The sequence below is a fragment of the Batrachochytrium dendrobatidis genome, assembly GCF_000203795.2.
Source record: "Batrachochytrium dendrobatidis JAM81 unplaced genomic scaffold BATDEscaffold_1, whole genome shotgun sequence".
NCBI lineage: Eukaryota > Fungi > Chytridiomycota > Chytridiomycetes > Rhizophydiales > Batrachochytrium > Batrachochytrium dendrobatidis.
In genome coordinates, this window is record NW_006281099.1 from 3433355 (window position 1) to 3451081 (window position 17727).

Below are 17727 nucleotides of genomic sequence, written 5' to 3' on the forward strand. Positions count from 1 at the left end.
TGATGATCAATGTAAAATCACTTGAAATCCCTTTGCTGCGCATGACAACATTGCTTAGGTTAGGGCTGGCTGAGCCTTCAAGACAGGGTTTGACCAGATGGAAGTCAACCGTATCTAATAAGCCGGTTGCTTTGTAAATGGAATATTGTCCAGAATATGATGTGCATTTGGAAATCATGCATGATATTGTTTAGAAAGTCTTGACCAGTCTTGAACACTAACCATGAAGCACACAATCTATGGTTTGAGCTGTCGTGTTTAAACTACACTTTTGCTTTTGTTTGTGGCTATACGTTGTACGATGACTAAATTCATACATTGCAGTCCAGACATTTGAATAGTGTCAATAAAAGCCTACCATTAAACAACGATCTCACCAATTCAATGGCGCATCATTAAATGGTTGAGAATACATTGCATTTACAAATCATAGACTAACTCGGCTTATTCAAAACGAATCCATAATTAGCTTCAATAACAAAACAGTCCAATTTATTTAACAAAATATACCATTATTTAAACAATAAAACAAGCTATAATTTCACTGTAACGCCGCTCAGCAGGAACGTAGTGATACTCATGGATGGAAGAGAATAACTAAACGTCCCTTTGCTTGTTCCAACTGGATTCGCCACTTGTTTATGCAGCTCGTTTTGACCAACAGCTGTACGATACGCCAGCATGGGTGTATTGCTAGACACGCCAGCTAATTTTGATAAATCAAATGTGTGCATGTAGTTGATAGCGGGATCAGAATTAACAGCAACAATCGTGAGAACAGATTTGGCGGGATTCCAAGACACAACAACACATATTATGCAGGGATCAAGATCGCTTGAGCGGGACGAGGAAAGAATCACACTGCCTGGACGGATATGATTGCTGAATTGCATAAAGCCATAAAAGCCATTACTAGGAACTGGATCAAAAGTATTCGGATCAAGACCACCGCATTTAGGACATGTAGCTCGTGGAAGCACCAAGGTCCAATCGGGATTGTCATCTAAAACTTGCCAAAATACCCAAGCATTAACACGGGCAATGTTGATGTCAAGGATAATGTTGCTAGCCATGCCAATAATACCACTCGAAGTCTGTCCGAAACCTCCACATTCCGACATCCAAGTGCGAGTCACACTTTTCGGAACTGCCGCCCGCCATTGTTGTCGAGTAAGACTCCATGATTGGTCAGTCGAGTATCTGAAAATATAGAAACATAAATATTTTTAACCACGAGCTTTATAGCAAAGTCAGAGTATAGTTAGACTATCCACCATGATTTTGGCATACCCATATCCATGTACGTTTGCCTTGGCGCTCTCTCCATATCCGGTTCCTCCATTTAAATTCTACACTATTCAGTTAATATTCAACTCCCGTCGCGTATGCAATCTTGATATTTAAAAAAAACTTACAAAAAGCGACCAGTTGTAAGCGTACTCATCCGCAGTAGTGAGCTGTTGGTATGGTTCGCAATCATGCATTAGATTCAGTTTGAATTTATCAAAATCTTGCACCAGTTGTTTTATTCAACAATTGTATACATACCCCAACCTTTCCAGTGAGTCCACTGCTGTCTATGGCAGACCTTAGTATTGGGATAAAAGAGGCTTGCGTACGAGGTAAATACGTGCAGCCCTATCCATAAATTCAATTACATTGAGGTATCAGTTTAAAATGATACTATTCAGTGTATGTGCGTGCAAGTCTTACTTCTTGTTGAGAATTAGTTCTCGAGGCTTGCCACCACATCACATTGGGCTCATTAAATGGCTCAATTGAAGTAATATTGATTCCATCTTTATCACGAAGCGTCTTGACCACAATCGCAAGATATTCTGATTGATTGAAACACAAGTACAATCAGTATTGTTTAAAATACAGACAATCCAATAAATCAAAGCAGCAATTGAATGCAAAACTCAACTGGCAAAGTTGTTAAAATTGGCAGATGCCAAATTATCACCTCCATTGTAGTTTCCTCGCGATGTTCCAGAAATCGTCATCCACCAAGGAGCTAATTGCCACATCAATACAGGTTAAAAATCAAATGACATGCCATGAGCCATTTACACTCAACCCCCGCGTAGTGTATAGTCATATTACTTACGAGAGTTGGAAAAGGCTTCAACAATATTTACACCCATTTGCTGCGCCTGAATAGCGATTCGGCGTTGAGACATATCTGCATTCCAGTTCCAGACATTGGGAGAAGTTTGAAAGGCTGCAACCCCCTTGTGCTGCGTAAGAAGTGGATCGGCTGGTGTAGTGCCATCAGCAGCTGTGGGTGGAGACCCACCAATATTGTAACGAATAATATTGAGACCGAGACTGGGATATTTTGTACGAGAAAATATCAGATCCATAAGCGCCTGATGCTTACAGGTTGAAAGACGACCTGCAAACTGGGCCCACCAACCTAGCCTATTTTCATTGGAAAGTGATTAGCTATGCCAAACTAAATTAAAGTAGTTGATTGTGAGTCTAGTATAAAACTGTAATAGCTAAATACCAAGTTTGATTAGGCTGCAAGACCATAATCATCAGTTAATATATGCACGCGTTTGGGTCTACCATATAGCGGGCCAGTGATTCATACTCTTCAGATATTATAGAATACGACATCAGCCATCAAAACAGAATATATCAATCAACTCACGATGTCCCCCATCCTTCAAAAGATCGAGTCAGTGCTATCGGCATAACCTGCGTGTAATCTGTAGAGCTGACCGCCACAACGCCATGAGATGCAAGAGCAATACTGCCAACCACTTTTGCTATAACACTAATATGCATGATTTCTTTCTAACCAAGCCAGAATAGTTTGAAAAAATGCTCAGAGCAACCACTATTTATCTTTTTTGACGGGCCCATTCAGTCATTACAATAATAAAAATAGCTTAGAGTAATCTTGTAAATTATTGAAATGGCATACGATTCTATCAATCGCGTGCTTGTTTTAATTTTATAACGAACCATAATGGCAACGTTGTTATTATTATCAATGCAATTGTTTAAAGAATAATCAAACTGCTAAGCTTCATACCCCTGCTGATTCGGGTATTTGCCGCCTAAAGTATATCGTTTACATCCTCGCCATTACTAAAGTCCCAGATCATAACCTTCCGGTCCTATAAACAAAGCATGTGAGTATGTCATCATCCAGAATTCAAAAAAAGGAGTTTAAACACACCTGACTAGCACTAACAATCTTGGAAGGGTCAAGCTGCACGTGGAATACCCAGCTGGTGTGCGCATCTTTCAGATCTAGCATAAGGTCACCAGTCTTCATATTCCATACCTTGATGGACTGATCATATCCACCAGAGACAAGATGCTTGGTGTCAAAACATAGTGTTCGTACCAAGTCTTCGTGGCCAACCAGAGTGCGCAGACACTCTCCAGTTTCGGAATCCCAAATCTTGATGCTCTTGTCGTTGGATCCAGATGCAATTATTTTACCATCAAACTGAACACATGCAAGACCACGGGTATGGCCACTAAAGTCGCGAAGGCATACTCCAGTGTTGAGGTCCCACATTTTTACAAGACAGTCTCCTGAAGCGGAAACCAATCGGTTTTTGTGAATATGAATAGCATTAACAGCTGCATGATGGCCTTCCAAAGTAAGAGCAAGCTCGCCAGTGGATATAGTCCATACTCTAATCGTGTTATCTTTAGAACACGTATACAGTGTATTGCCCTCAAATCTCAAATCCAATACCGCTTGAGTGTGTCCAACCATCCTATGTCTAATCTCGCCAGTTTTTATGTCCCATACAATTAATGTGGTGTCAGAAGATCCAGACACAAGGATATCGTCGTCATAATATAAGCACAAGACAGATCCAGTGTGGCCAGTTAATGTTCTGTAGCATTTACGAGTATGAATGTCCCAAAAGCAAATGGTACGGTCTCGTGAGCCCGTAACAAGCTTTTCTGAATCATACTGTATGCAATAGACAGAATCGGTGTGGCCTGTTATTCCGTGTGGTTCGAGAGTGCCAGATGCCCAGTTATTTAGCAAGCGAACTTGCATTTGGTATAATGCTTTCCAGTCTCTAGCGATATAATACTTTTTGCGTTGTGTTTTGCTAAGACCAAAGCGGGAAATGTATTGTGCCTGCCAGACTTCATTGTCGTTGGCAACAAGATTCCATTTTTTGCAAGCAAGGGATGCGGCTCTTATATCAGTTACATGCTTCATGATACCAACAGCAAGCTCCACGGGAAGTTTAGAGATAAAGTCTATAGTGCGAATTGTATGTTTGAATTACGGAAAACGGGGGCCAATCCAAGTTGCAGATTTGAATACAAGTCAAGCAAGTGAAGGAAATAGTTAGCAAACGACTTCAGTACAAGATACCAAAGTAATGGTACATCATGTAGTCATTGAATTGAAGGTGGTGTCAAGCTATATCATGTAGTTGCAGCTATATCCACGTAAAATTCAGCACTAAACAAGGGTGTGGAGTGCATAATAAACCACCCGACTCATGGAATAATTGGCATCAATTTACTGGTCAGCATTGTGCCATATAAACTGGCAGAATTCGCTGGTTTTTTCCCTGACGATTGGATAAAAGCAACAATTGCATTCCTACGACATACAATCTTTGTTTCTTGAACTAAAGCGCGAACGTATCCAAGCTTACAACACAACAAAGTGGAGTTTGACAACAACAAAACAGCCAAACACAATCTCTGGATTACAATGTATAAACCCAGTTCCAAATTTGGTGATCGTACACTGTACAACTATGCCGAAAGTGGAAAAGGATAGGTTCAAACTATAGTTGTGAGCATTACACAACGAATGTTGTGCTTGAAGAGTTGGGAATATCTATCGAAAAGCAGTCAATTTCTAGTAGGAAAGCACAATGAGTATTAATCATTGTCTATTTCAAAGCAAAATGAAGGCAGTCCATGCAGGATAAATACATAGAATGTTACATTTTACGTGGATACAGCTGTGAATGTAACCCTAGTCAATTCGCCAACGATACGATTTATGCATCACTACGCTATAAACAATACATCCAAACAAAAACATACCAATGTGATCGGGCTCGTCAACGGCGAATGCAGAGTCAGTAGCGCTAGGAGGAGGTTGTTCATCCAAGTCCAATGTAGTATTAACATCTGAATTCGTATCATCAGAGTGGCTAGTATCTAAAGCGCATTCACTCGAACCAGTAGCGCGACTTGTAGTAGCAACATCTGAAGTGATGGGAGAAGGTTTTTTTCCGGATCGTTTAAATCCTTTCTTGAGCCATCTATTCGTCAAGCATAACCAGGATGTTAGTTTAAATAGAAATAAACTGGCATTCAGCAAAAGCATACATCCTATAAGAGCAATTGGATAGAAATGGCAAGACCCTTGCAGCAGAGTGTCTGGTTAACATGGCTGTTGAAAAACAGAAAGGGCAATTGGTGACTTTAAAAAGTCGATGGGTAAAGGAAAGTAGAGAGGCTAGAGAGATAGTGCGTAACCAAGTATCCGAGTGGGTAAGTGCAACATAAGCCATACATCAAACATACTTGTCTATGGGCATGGTTGGTCGAATAGTGAGTAAAGCGGGGCTAGATTAATGATGTAGTGACAGGAGCGGTCTATTCAGAAAATATCAATTTGACAGCAGAGGACAGACAAAGCACAGCGACTAGCTGTGGTAGTTATTAAGCGAGAAGCGTAATTGTCACTATAAATACGGAGCGTCGATTTAAAAAGACTGGGAAGCGATGGTTTCCTTTTCAATATTCAGCTATTTGTATAGGAATCATCTCTGCCACCCATCAGCAATCTGTCTTATAATTGTCCATCAGTGCGTTCTGGTGTCAGTCTGGTGGTGGTGGCGCATACTACAGTTGATGACAGACTGCAGCACGTCACTATCCAGTTACCAAACGACTTGCTCATCTAGCGAGCCATCAGTCTAGATACCAAAAACATTCAAGTGGTTGTTATTGACAAATGTGGTTTCCTCGCATCCCTTATTTGACAATCATTTTGGAAAGAATCAAATGGTCGCCGAGTATTTATTCAATAACTGCATCGGGCTGGGCATTGGGTGCAGCCTTTTTAAAGGCTTCCAGTTCAGCAAGACGCTCGTCAATCCCAGCAATGGTTGGGAATTGGGTCATATCGACTCCCCATCTACATAGTTTAAAATTTAGAGTCTAGACCGGAATACATTGCATCGTTGATCTCCACATACCTTTTGGCATTGAACACTTGAGGCACTAGACATGCATCAGCAAGAGTGATCTCATCACCAAAGCAGTACTTTCCAGCCGTCTTTTTAAGAACTGACTCAAGACCTAAGCGTTGCTCAACATAATACATTTAGATCATGGTTGAAATGCAGACTTTAAACAGATCCATATATACTATACCTTGGAAACCAGTAGTAATAAAATGCTTGGCCCAGGTATCCTTGTGAGCATCACCAGCATATCGAATCACACGCAGGTTTTGAACTGGATGAATGTCACAGCAGATGATGCTCATGACTCCACGAACCTGATCATGGTCAGATTACTCTAGGGCATATTCATTGATAGCAATACAATATTTATTTACCTTTGCACGAGCAAGGGGGTCTTTGGGTAGTAGTGGATGATCTGGATGAAGATCTTCAAGCAGCTCCATAATGGCAGGAGAATTCATAAAGAGCTCACCATCAATATCCAAGGTGGGAACCAGAGCAGTTGGATTGATGGCTAGATATTTCTCTTCTTTCTATTAAACAGAGATTGTCAGACTAACAAGTCTGCAGATTGATATACTTGGCAATAAACGAACCTGTTCACCCTTGAGCAGATTGACGGCCACTGTTTCAAAGGAGATTCCCTTGACGTTCAAGACAATGCGGATGCGCCAACTAGCACTACTGCGCCAGTAAGAATAGAGCTTGATGGTCATGTTTTGCTGATGGAGTGAGTTTTATTTCCACATTTTGTAGATTCCATTCGAGCTTATGCGCACATCCCATTTCAAAATGCAAGTTTTTGCAATTTCTGAATTCTTTGAAATCTTCAAGACGCGACCAAGCAAACAATTCAACGATGGATGTTGTCAAGGCCGTACAGGTGGTTTCTAAATCCTATCTGTTGTGATGAGTGTTGTGATATAGGCTGTTTGATGCTCTCTGTAAACCCATTATTTAAGTCTACATTGCTACTCATAGTCCTACTTAGGAAACTAGCCAGTTGAACCAACAACCCTTTGACGAATGCATATTAACTTGCTACTTTTTCAAATGCCATATGATAGGGCTATCTGACCAAGATGACCATGGAAGTATCTGGTATGAAGGTTCTTTTACTAGACAAGGAAACGGTATGAACAGTTGATTCTTTTTAGCTAGGCTGGCTATTCCCATTGCCAACCCAGCTGCTCTAGTTTCCAAATGAATGTGAAAACTCTGTCATTTACTCCACAAGCATCCTATTTACTGCCGTATTCACGTAACATGGATCTCTTGCACTCGACAAGTTTAACAAGACAATGTTGTCTAGTAAATTGGCACCTTTATTTGGTGTTTCATTTTGCATGAATGCGGCTGTAGTATGCTAGCTATAATCTAATTCCATGATCTATGCTTTATAGATGCCAATTATCTCTGTTGTTGTTACCCAGTCGCAGTTGCTTTCGCGTGAAATTTATCTCATTGATCGGATAGAGAACCGTACCAGGGAGAAGATGAAGCATCTTAAATGTGTCATGTTTCTGCGCTCATCTGCAAATTCCGTGCAGTGCTTGATTGAAGAACTTCGAGATCCATGTTATGGTGACTATTATTTATGTAAGTCGCACAGGTTTAATGGTATACCTAACTGCTGATTGGCTGTATCAGTAGTATTACATTCATTGTCAATCACTACATCATAACATATTCTAACCATATTGCAAACCCGTATCATTTCACCAACTTTGCTCGACTCTGATAGATTTCTCCAATTCGCTTCAAAAATCCGTGATTGAGCGACTGGCAGAAGCAGATACACACGAAGTGGTTCGTGAGGTTCAGGAATACTATGCCGACTTTTTAGCAATCAGCTCTGATTTTTTTTCTTTGAACGTCACTGGACCAGACTACTCGTTGTTTGTAGAAAACTCTTCGTCATGGGATCCCACTTCACTTTCTCGAACAACAGAAGGATTGGCATCTATTCTGCTGGCTCTGAAAAAAAAGCCTTTGATTAGATATGAGAGGAACTCGGCGCTTGCTCGAAAGCTTGCTGCTGAACTAACTTACACAATTCAAAACGAAGGGCCATTGTTTGATTTTCGTCGTCCAGATACCCCGCCTATTTTGCTCATTGTTGATAGAAGAAACGACCCAATAACTCCTTTACTATGCCAATGGACTTATCAAGCTCTTGTTCACGAGTTGCTAGGCATCACTAATGGTCGTGTAGATCTCACAGACGTTCCAGATATTCGTCCCGAAATGAGAGAAATTGTTCTTTCCCAAGAGCATGATCCTTTTTACAGCAAAAACATGTACCTCAATTTGGGAGATCTTGGCGCCAACATTAAAAACTATGTGGATGATTTTCAGCAAAAGCACAATTCAACCAAAAACATCGAGTCGATTTCTGACATGAAGAAATTTGTCGAGGATTATCCCGAGTTTCGTAAACTATCTGGAAATGTATCAAAGCATGTTACACTTGTCAGTGAGTTGACGAAACGGGTTGGTAGAAAGAAGTTGTTGGAAGCAAGTGAGTTGGAGCAAAGTTTAGCATGTACAGAAAATCATTCTGCAGATCTCAAGGTATGTCAGATCACTCATTTTGCAATTGCTGTATTTTAACAAGCTTTTCACATTTTGATATTGTGGATAATTCAGACGCTACAATCCATAATCAATGATGGCACAATCGAGGAAGATGTAAAACTGCGACTTGTTATGCTTTATGCGCTTAGGTATGAAAAGTTTCCCAATAATGCTCTTTCTACATTGACCAATCTATTGCGCAATAGTGGTGTGAGTGACAAAAAAATAATGGTAAGCGTCATGGTTAACTGCATGCATAGTTGGTTTATTCACACTGAACAAACTGTAACACCATGCACTCCTTGGCTGTTTATGGTATGGTATATTTTAGTGCATTCCTGGAATTCTACAGTTTGCTTGTAGCGACCAGCGACTGGAAGATTTACTTTCAAACAGCGATATTCTTTCTCGCACTAAAAACGTGTTTAAAGGACTAAAGGTGCACTGATTCGTATTACCTAATGATTGAACAGCTTGACTAGTTGCTGATTTCTTATCATGGGTTTTTGTAGGGAGTTGAAAATGTCTACACTCAACACACACCGCAGATTGTAAATACTCTCTCTGATGCCATCAAGGGAAAACTCAAAGACCAAAATTATCCTTTTCATGAAGGGTACACACGAGACAAGTAAGCATGTTTACTTTTGCTAAAAGTTTAAGCAGTCAGATTGATATGTTTCGATCATCGAGCTTTCCCAACAGCTTTGACTGAATGTGTTTTACTGGTGTTTTACTATAGACCTCAAGATATGATTGTGTTTTTTATTGGCGGTTCTACATACGCCGAAGCTCGTGAAATCGCAAAGTTGAATGCAGCTAATCCCGGCGTGCGCATTATTCTTGGTGGAACCAGTATCCATAACTCCAAAAGGTACGTAGCTATTTGACGGCACTGCTAGTATATAGACGATTGGATTACCAGGATACTAATGTTTTTAAATGTACCGTGTTTTTGATACAAACCTTGCTTATTTATTGTGACATTGTAGTTTTGTTGGTGAGGTGATGGACTCTGTCAACTCCTGGTCTGCTTCCGGTAAGGACACTGACAAAGATTCCCCGCCATTCCAAGGCACAAATGTACAGCGAACAGCTCGAGTGGTTTGAGTTGGTTGATCAGTTTTTCCTATTTATCCATTCACTCATTTCCGAGGCTCCATATTGTGGATTTTACTTTTTCAGTTTTTAAATATAATCTTGTGATGTTCACTTATTCTGACAATTTTCATTTCGAATATCTGTGATCTCCTATTTGGTTGGGCAGGTTCTTTTTAATTGTAGTGCTATCTTACCTGTAGTATTAGCACAGTGGTGTGATCAAACCAAAAACAAGGATATATTTTTAGAATCTTTTTACAGCCGTATTCACGTAAAATGGAACACTAAATAAGGATGTCAAAGTGCATAATAAATAGCCAGTCTCATGGACGTTGTGTCTACTGAAAATGTCAGTTTGTAATAAGGAAGCGCAATGAATATTTAAGCATTGTCTATTCTAAAGCAAAAGAGTTGCTACAAGATAGTGGTTCATTTTATGTGAATACGGTTGTGAATGCTGTTTTTTATTTTAACGTGCATCAGATGTTGTATCACAATGATTAAAAGTATATGGGATCAATGAAACGAGGTGTTTTGCTTGAGCAGTATATCCATCCATACTTTACAGAGTACGTGAATCTACTTGGCGGTGAATCTAAAACCTGCATCAATGAACATACTGAGAAGTCTAGCATGTGTTGATTTCACAAGTATTTGAATAAAACAAAATGAGTAAAACCGACTTCTAGTAGGCTGGATACAATTCCATTTGTATCGTTGTATAAAGGAGCACTCGAGTTGAAGACTTACTTGAGAAAGTCATCATTGTCCATTTTAGCTGCGCGATGCTCTGCCATTCCGGCTGCATCCAACACACCTAGAACTTGTGCTTTAACATCAAAATCCATTGGAATATCCTAGATTGCATATTACATGTGTATTAGACTAGAGTTGAAGCTATGCCAAAATTCAGTATCAGTTAAATCTATGCGTGTATATACCTTTCCGGTCAGTGAGCAGTATGTCTTGTAATTATGTTCAAGCATTTCCAAAACAGTCGACGTTTTGAAATTGGCAGCAACTGTCCGATTTTTTCGACCAAAAAGAATACGTAGTAAGCCATCCCACTCATCAAAATTGACTGGTGGTGGTGGGTTGTGCGGTTCGATTCTTACAACACTAAAAATGATTGAATTGTATTCAGTTGTAGATTTGAAAGCTAAATCTATTAAACCATTGCGTCTGCTTCAGAATGCAATTTACCTGGACTCAACCTTGGGTGGAGGACGAAAGTTGTTTTTGCCTACTTTCATCACATGGTCAACCTTTGCCAACAGCTGGACGTTGGCAGAAAGTCGACAATAAAGTGCGTCACCAGGTTTAGCAACCAATCGGAGTGCAAATTCTCTCTGGAACATGAGAATTGAGCACCTATATAAATTTAAGTCTAAAAGATTGACAACACATGCGGGTGCATAAAACAAACAATTACCTCCACAAAGGTCGATGCTGCAACAGTTTGAATGTCAACGAGGATGATATTTGGTAAGGCGTATTACTAATACAAATATCAAAATAAGGCAGATCGACTTTAAGGAAATCGCCCACAATGACCTCCAACTTTCTTTGCTCGGCACTATAGTTGAAATCAAAGTTAGTATTGGTTGAACTGATAGTGATGAATTTAGATGCGGACTGATTGGTTTGCTAAAATGCAACACTTACGTTCCACGCACTCGCTTGGTCAATTCAGCTGCTAAACGAGGATCCATTTCTACAACGATCGTCTAATAAACTATAGTTAATGCATAGTTTTACATGCCGAATCAACACATTGCTTATTATAGAGCCATGACAATCTGTATGTGCTACCTTTTTTGCTTTTTCTAAAATCTTTACAGTGACGTTGCCTGTACCTGGACCGACTTCTAATACAACATCTGTTGCTTTGATGCAAGCCTAAGTATCAATTAGAGCGATTTAGCAATCAGACATGCAGTTGGATTTATCAAATTGATTGCTTTACAAAAAAGTCCATTTGGAGACTGAAGCAAACGAAACATAAGGGCTATTGAATCAAGTACCTTGTCAACAATGCCATTAACAACCAAAGGATTTTTTAAAATATGCTGTCCAAGGCTTTTGTCAAACAACGGACCAGCAGTCTTGGATGCATTTAAATGCGATGTGCTGCGTTCTTCCTTTGGCATACTGGATTTTGAATTATTGGAGTTTTTTTTGTAAAAGTGATTCGCGTTTTCATTTACAGCCATATTCACGTAAAATGGAATATTTTTCTGTATTGATCTTGCAGTGGTTGTCTAGAATTTCTTGACGCACGAAGCCAGTCCAGACACTGAAGTGATTTACTGCAGGGTTTACAACTCCTTCAATCCATCTCCAAACACAACGATCATTGTATGATGTGCACATGATTAAACCATACTTTTAAACTGATTATTAGTTTCTGCTTATTGGGTAGAGCCATACATGGTAGATCACCAGATTGATTTTAATACAGATATTGGGTTCGACTGTTATCTACAGTTCTGTTGTATCCTGAATCTGATACATTCGCGCTTAGTTTAAAACAAAGATTGTAGGTCTTGGGAATGCAACTACACATGCCAATCAAGCACAAGACTGGCGGTTTATACTCTCATCCTTATTTAGCAATCATTTTACATGAATAAGACTATGAACCTATTGACAAACACAAGTGCATGCAATGACTTGCACAAATCCATTATTCACAAGATAAAATCAATACAAAAGTTATACAGTTTAATTTATAAATCCATAATTAAGCAAACGAACTCTTCATTACAATAGCGTCAATCTGCCGAATGAAATTCTGATTGGATATCATAGAAGATGTTTCAGGATCCCAGAATGGATCCAACTGCAAATCTACATATGCTGAGTGTATTTTACGAAATATCTAAATTTCATAGTAATGTATAGTATAGTTGTAAGTTTTGTTGAAACTCGAATTCATAAAACTGGGCAAATCAAACTAGCAGGCTGTCATAAGAAGCGAACTGATGTTTAACTGGGTCAAGACTTACTCCTTTAATATCCTGATCCTTGATTGCAGTATCTGCAACAGTCACCATCAATACAAACTTGATGCGAGTATTGGTCATGTATCCATACACTGACAAATCTTCCATAATATACAGCAAGCCTAGATACAAGTCAAAGTTTTTGGAACCAGGTGCAACTAGATACGTGTGTTCAACGGAAAGGTTATCATCAATGAATGTCAGACCATCAAGTTTGAATGCACAAACGTAGCAGATATTGACTCGAGCGCAAGATAAGCTCTTGGCATTGGAATCCATTTGATTCAATGCGACAAGGAACTATGCAGGACACCAGCAACAGTACCTTTTTCTTCCAGGACATCACAGGAAGTATGAGCAAGAAAATGATACTTGAGACTTGGCTGATTCGTGAAGTTGCGGATGTAGAGAGGATTGTTCTAGTATAACATGCTCATGGGTCAGCGAGTATAAGCCAGATGACAGCCATCAATACAACATACATTCTTTCCAATCACAGCAAGCCCAGTAATCTTTGGATTTGTTCCATTCATGTTGCTGTTTGCAGCCATAGTCCATCAATACTTTGTGCGTTTCTAACTCGAGATGAAATTTCGTTTGCTGTCGGATCGACACTTGACCACACATTGCTGATGTCACTTGAATCTGCTGCCATGAAGCTGGATTCGTGTAAATGCAACACTAAATAATATTAAACAGCCAGTCTCATCATTCACATTGACTGAAAACTGTGCTGAATCTCCAGACTCGCAATTGTTCTCTTGAACCAGAGCGCGAGCTATGAGATTCAGAATCCAAGAACAAGACTGAACCGTACGAGTCTTCTGGAACTGCAAACATTCATTCAGTTGTACAAGAACGAATACCAAGACTAGCACGACTCAAAGCACAATCTGTCCAGTCAATCTGGCGTGAATTATTTCATGAAATTGGTTGTTTATTATGGATTTGAGCACCTTTTTTTAATGTTGCATTTTATGTGAATACGACTATAATTCTGCAACTATATTGCCATTAGATCATGTCAGCTTCACATTCAAGCCCGTTAGATGTTTCTGCTGTTGCAGATTCTGTCAAGACTCCTATCAGTGCAGCAGATACTGCCATGCTCCAATTTTATAGAGATAGAGCATCACAGCTGTCCTGCGACATAGATATCGAAGGCTACTCAGTTTCTCCCATGAGTATTACTGCCAGAAGTGAAACTACAAACACATCGACTACTCACAGTCCTATTTTATCTCATCATGCATCTGTTGCTGACGACGTGCAGTCGATCAACACACCGCCCACAAGACTGGATCTGAACAGTCCATTGACGAATGATTCCGCCATTGATGCTGCTACTCCTGTTCTATCTAATACAGCAATAGCTGCCGTATCAATTCCGTACAAAACCAGAGTTTCTAATGTGCAGCCTAGTAGTCTTGATGGCATCACTTGCTATTGCAAACTTGTTTGTGAAGATAAACAAAGGCCCATGCTTCAGTGTATTGTCTGCAGCTGTTGGTTTCATCAAGGTAAATGGCAATCGGAATGCATTTATGCTTGACATTACATTATAGCTGACTTGCTAGCGTCCGTCTTATTTTATATAGCGTGTATAGAAACGATCCAAACATGGACATGTCACTCGCTTTTAGGAGATGATTACTATCAATTTACTTGCAAAACGTGTGGTAAAGGAAAAGAAGTGATCAAACGACTACAGCTATCCTGGCAAGTTTTTATTTTGATCCAAGTAAACTGATTCAAGCATAGTATCTAATATGAATCCAACTACGATTTTTTATTTACAGGGGCGATGTTGTTCATATTGTACTATTCAATCTAACTCAAACTGTAACAGCACGCCTTATTTCTAATGACGGTCGTAAATTTTACAACTGGAGATTGGATATTTGTAAATTCATTGATACCAATTGGGATTTATTTTGGCTCAAACCTCGACCCAACACTTGGAAAAATAGTGTTGCTAGCTGTCTGTCCACTTCTGCTCGATTTGTATCAGGTGTCAAGCATTTTGGCAGTGATCAAGGTTGGGAAAATTGCCAAGTTATGTGATGCAATGAACGACTAGCAGTTTGTTTTAAACTTGCACGGCTGTTGCCATTGATTATAGGATTCTGGGCACTGGCCGAGTCGAGTTTTCCTTCAGCATCCGAGCTATCACGAAAATCAAAAATATGTGCATACTTGGTAAATCCAGATGGCTTGTTGTTTGAAGAAGAGGGTGGAAAAAAGGAAAGGAAACGAAAAAAGGTGGAAACAAATCAGATGCCAGCAACTGTCATACAAGAGACATTTCCACTACAGGAGCTTCAGCAACTGCAATCTCAACCACCTGTTCAAAAATCGTCAAAGCCAAAAACAGGAACTACTCCAATGGTCAAAACCGAATCAAATTCAAATTGGGAAAGTGTTGCAGACAATGTTTCAATAAAGAAAGTCAAGCGACAGGCTCGACCAAAAAAGCAAATTGACGCAGACATGCAGGATGAAGATATTGACCCTGCTACAGCAATCAGTGAGTTTAACGTGCTGATTTACTATTGAAAATAGTACACTATCTAATGGCTAGAGCTGACACTGTTTTGTAGTGATATATCCTGATGTAGATAATCCTGCATCTGACGTTGTCATGAGTCATCAACCTACACATACCGCACCTCAAATCAAGTTTAGCGATGGAGGTCGCCAGGTTACCAACGAAAAGGTAATTTTCAATTATATATCCAGACAAAAATGGGTTTCATTGAACATGGAGCCATTCAAGCTTTCGTATCATTGATTTAACCAATTCACAAGTAGGGATATCGAATGGCTAAAGCATCACATGGTGTATGGAGCGGACACTGGTATTTTGAAATTAAAAAAGAAAATGCTGTCGGACACTGTCGAGTTGGGTGGTCTCAAATAAGTGGAGATCTGCAAGCTCCTTGTGGCTATGATCAATTCAGCTACTCCTATCGTGATAATCCAGGTGCTCTTTTTCATCAATCATGCCAGGCTAAAGATGCACCTAAAGCATATGCCGAAGGATTCGGTATGTTTATTGTTGCTTGTTGATGCATTATTATTGGACGGAGCGCCATTGATCAAAGTATACTTTTTGTCCGTGTAATTTATGCGGGATTGACTAATATTTGAAACCAGGCCAAGGAGATGTAATAGGAATGTCCATTTATTTTCCACCTGAAGAGTTGGCAGATGCTGGAAACACTCCTGATTCAATTGTCAGCTTTGTTGATCAGCCATTGCAAGATTTACAAAGTCTAAAAAAGGATAAACAATCGAATGAAAATGAATGTAGTCAAGGTTTTCAAGAAAAGACTGTCGATTTGGTGCTTCTACAAGGCCAAATAGCAGATTCCCAGTCCAAATCCCAACAGCAAGCACATCTGCAGCTAGAAGCAGAGATACCAATGCAAACCGATCATTCTACCCCGCAATCACACACATATACTTCCTCACCAACAAACACTGAAGAACTTAAAACGCCTCCGTCACAATTTCCGCCTATAAAACATTCAAAGGTTCATCCTGTGCTGCTTAGAAGATTATGGGATGCAGCCCGTATGCTACATTACATGCCCTTTCGCAGTAAACCACTAGAAGTTATACCCGGGACGGAAATTCAATTTTTCAAAAATGGCGTGCCTTTGGGTGTGGCATTTAAAAACCTTTATCAAGGTGATTTTAAAAGTTGCCATGTGCTGTATCTATTTCTGTACTGACATTTATGGGCGTTTGTTTTGTATACGTCTAGGAAAATATCATCCGGCTGTATCACTTTATGGAGGTGCATTAGTCAGGGTTAATTTTGGTCCAAATTTTGCTCATCCAGTTCCAAATGGTGCGCTGCCTTTTTTTCAAGTGAAAGGCCTACTATCATGGAACAAATTGCGTGATGCTAATCGTCGTAATCAATCTAAAGAGCACAGCGGAGAAACCATGAAAAAGCAAGCATCAAAACTAGAACGAAAAAATCAAAAACAGTTTAAATCACAAATGCTGAGCGCTAATAGCAGTGCCTATGCATTGAACATCCAAAGCAATAGTATAATTTTACCAGCAGTGAATGATGACGTTAAGCCTGACGAGAAAGATGCTGTATATACTGAGCCAGTTTTAACTGATTCTTTGATGGATTACTCATCAGTAAATCGCAATGCCATGGATCCATTTGATCTTGTTGATACTCTGGAGTATAGCGCAGGAAAAAGCACAACTGATCAGCATGATCATAAACTAGACTCATCATTGGAGTCACTATCGAGTTCAGACATAACTATGGATCATGCCGAGATTGTTTTTACAAATAATCTAGACGCGAATCACGGTGCTAATTCTACCATGGCATATTTTGTTACTCCTACTGTTGATTTGGTTAAACCCTCTGTTGATGTTACGATCAAGCAAGAGTCGATTATATCTGACACTGAAATGGCTGATGATTTGTCCGAGTATAATGCCACAAACGTTGATATGCAAGAATTTGCATCAGAAACAGTCGATAATGTAACGAATGACTGTTGATGACGGAAATGTCAAACTTGCTGATAATCTAATGGCGGTTATTTCTACAGTCGATGAAACATTATACTATTTTGAAATAGTTGGCTGTTATACCATACACACTAAATTGCATTGTGACATTTTGTGTAGTTATTGAGGTATGCTAAGCAATCACTTGTTTTGATCATTTCAAGCATGCCATATCTAGCGCATAGAGTAATTCTCTACAGTTTATTTAAATGTATTGATGATTTGCATCGTTTCAAAAAGCGTATTTAGACTGTTTGTTTCTTTCGTACATTTTAAGAATGTTTTCG

At 39.5% G+C, this 17727-nt stretch overlaps 7 protein-coding genes across 7 annotated transcripts; 2 read left to right on the forward strand and 5 right to left on the reverse strand.

The window, feature by feature from the left end:
* Window positions 1-533: 533 nt before the first annotated feature.
* On the reverse strand, window positions 534-2796 carry BATDEDRAFT_22288 (uncharacterized protein; the record flags this gene model as incomplete). The annotated part of the gene is made up of 8 exons (XM_006675457.1): window positions 534-1200; window positions 1291-1349; window positions 1416-1457; window positions 1549-1638; window positions 1714-1838; window positions 1967-2017; window positions 2111-2424; window positions 2660-2796. 8 exons carry the CDS (start codon window positions 2794-2796, stop codon window positions 534-536), a joined length of 1485 nt encoding a protein of 494 aa, XP_006675520.1.
* Window positions 2797-2916: 120 nt separating this feature from the next.
* BATDEDRAFT_18625 (uncharacterized protein) lies at window positions 2917-4039 on the reverse strand (the record flags this gene model as incomplete). The annotated part of the gene is made up of 2 exons (XM_006675130.1): window positions 2917-3131; window positions 3194-4039. 2 exons carry the CDS (start codon window positions 4037-4039, stop codon window positions 3072-3074), a joined length of 906 nt encoding a protein of 301 aa, XP_006675193.1. The 3' UTR covers window positions 2917-3071.
* A 2000-nt stretch (window positions 4040-6039) lies between these two features.
* BATDEDRAFT_85058 (uncharacterized protein) lies at window positions 6040-6925 on the reverse strand (the record flags this gene model as incomplete). The annotated part of the gene is made up of 5 exons (XM_006676345.1): window positions 6040-6157; window positions 6219-6321; window positions 6397-6523; window positions 6584-6742; window positions 6806-6925. The coding sequence occupies 5 exons, from the start codon at window positions 6923-6925 to the stop codon at window positions 6040-6042; spliced, it is 627 nt and encodes a 208-aa protein (XP_006676408.1).
* A 131-nt stretch (window positions 6926-7056) lies between these two features.
* Window positions 7057-10009, forward strand: BATDEDRAFT_18627 (uncharacterized protein). Its single transcript, XM_006675131.1, has 9 exons — window positions 7057-7092; window positions 7277-7342; window positions 7613-7808; window positions 7954-8783; window positions 8859-9017; window positions 9118-9225; window positions 9299-9417; window positions 9529-9660; window positions 9779-10009. The coding sequence occupies exons 1-9, from the start codon at window positions 7069-7071 to the stop codon at window positions 9894-9896; spliced, it is 1752 nt and encodes a 583-aa protein (XP_006675194.1). The 5' UTR covers window positions 7057-7068; the 3' UTR covers window positions 9897-10009.
* A 457-nt stretch (window positions 10010-10466) lies between these two features.
* BATDEDRAFT_22291 (uncharacterized protein) lies at window positions 10467-12037 on the reverse strand (the record flags this gene model as incomplete). The annotated part of the gene is made up of 8 exons (XM_006675458.1): window positions 10467-10515; window positions 10638-10744; window positions 10829-11006; window positions 11091-11258; window positions 11320-11463; window positions 11553-11614; window positions 11700-11786; window positions 11912-12037. 8 exons carry the CDS (start codon window positions 12035-12037, stop codon window positions 10467-10469), a joined length of 921 nt encoding a protein of 306 aa, XP_006675521.1.
* Window positions 12038-12630: 593 nt separating this feature from the next.
* Window positions 12631-13443, reverse strand: BATDEDRAFT_85297 (uncharacterized protein; the record flags this gene model as incomplete). The annotated part of the gene is made up of 4 exons (XM_006676346.1): window positions 12631-12768; window positions 12896-13014; window positions 13218-13311; window positions 13375-13443. The coding sequence occupies 4 exons, from the start codon at window positions 13441-13443 to the stop codon at window positions 12631-12633; spliced, it is 420 nt and encodes a 139-aa protein (XP_006676409.1).
* A 470-nt stretch (window positions 13444-13913) lies between these two features.
* Window positions 13914-17431, forward strand: BATDEDRAFT_22293 (uncharacterized protein; the record flags this gene model as incomplete). Its single annotated transcript, XM_006675459.1, has 8 exons — window positions 13914-14412; window positions 14491-14571; window positions 14742-14930; window positions 15015-15419; window positions 15493-15608; window positions 15704-15938; window positions 16049-16585; window positions 16662-17431. 8 exons carry the CDS (start codon window positions 13914-13916, stop codon window positions 17429-17431), a joined length of 2832 nt encoding a protein of 943 aa, XP_006675522.1.
* Between the last annotated feature and the right edge of the window lie 296 nt (window positions 17432-17727).

Bases quoted from the DNA above. Each gene is read 5' to 3' on its own strand.
- BATDEDRAFT_18627 (XM_006675131.1), top strand. From the start codon at position 7,069: ATGGATGTTGTCAAGGCCGTACAG. The intron at 7,343-7,612 runs GTATGAACAGTT...TATGCTTTATAG, and splicing joins TTTTACTAGACAAGGAAACG to ATGCCAATTATCTCTGTTGT. The intron at 7,809-7,953 runs GTAAGTCGCACA...CGACTCTGATAG, and splicing joins TTATGGTGACTATTATTTAT to ATTTCTCCAATTCGCTTCAA.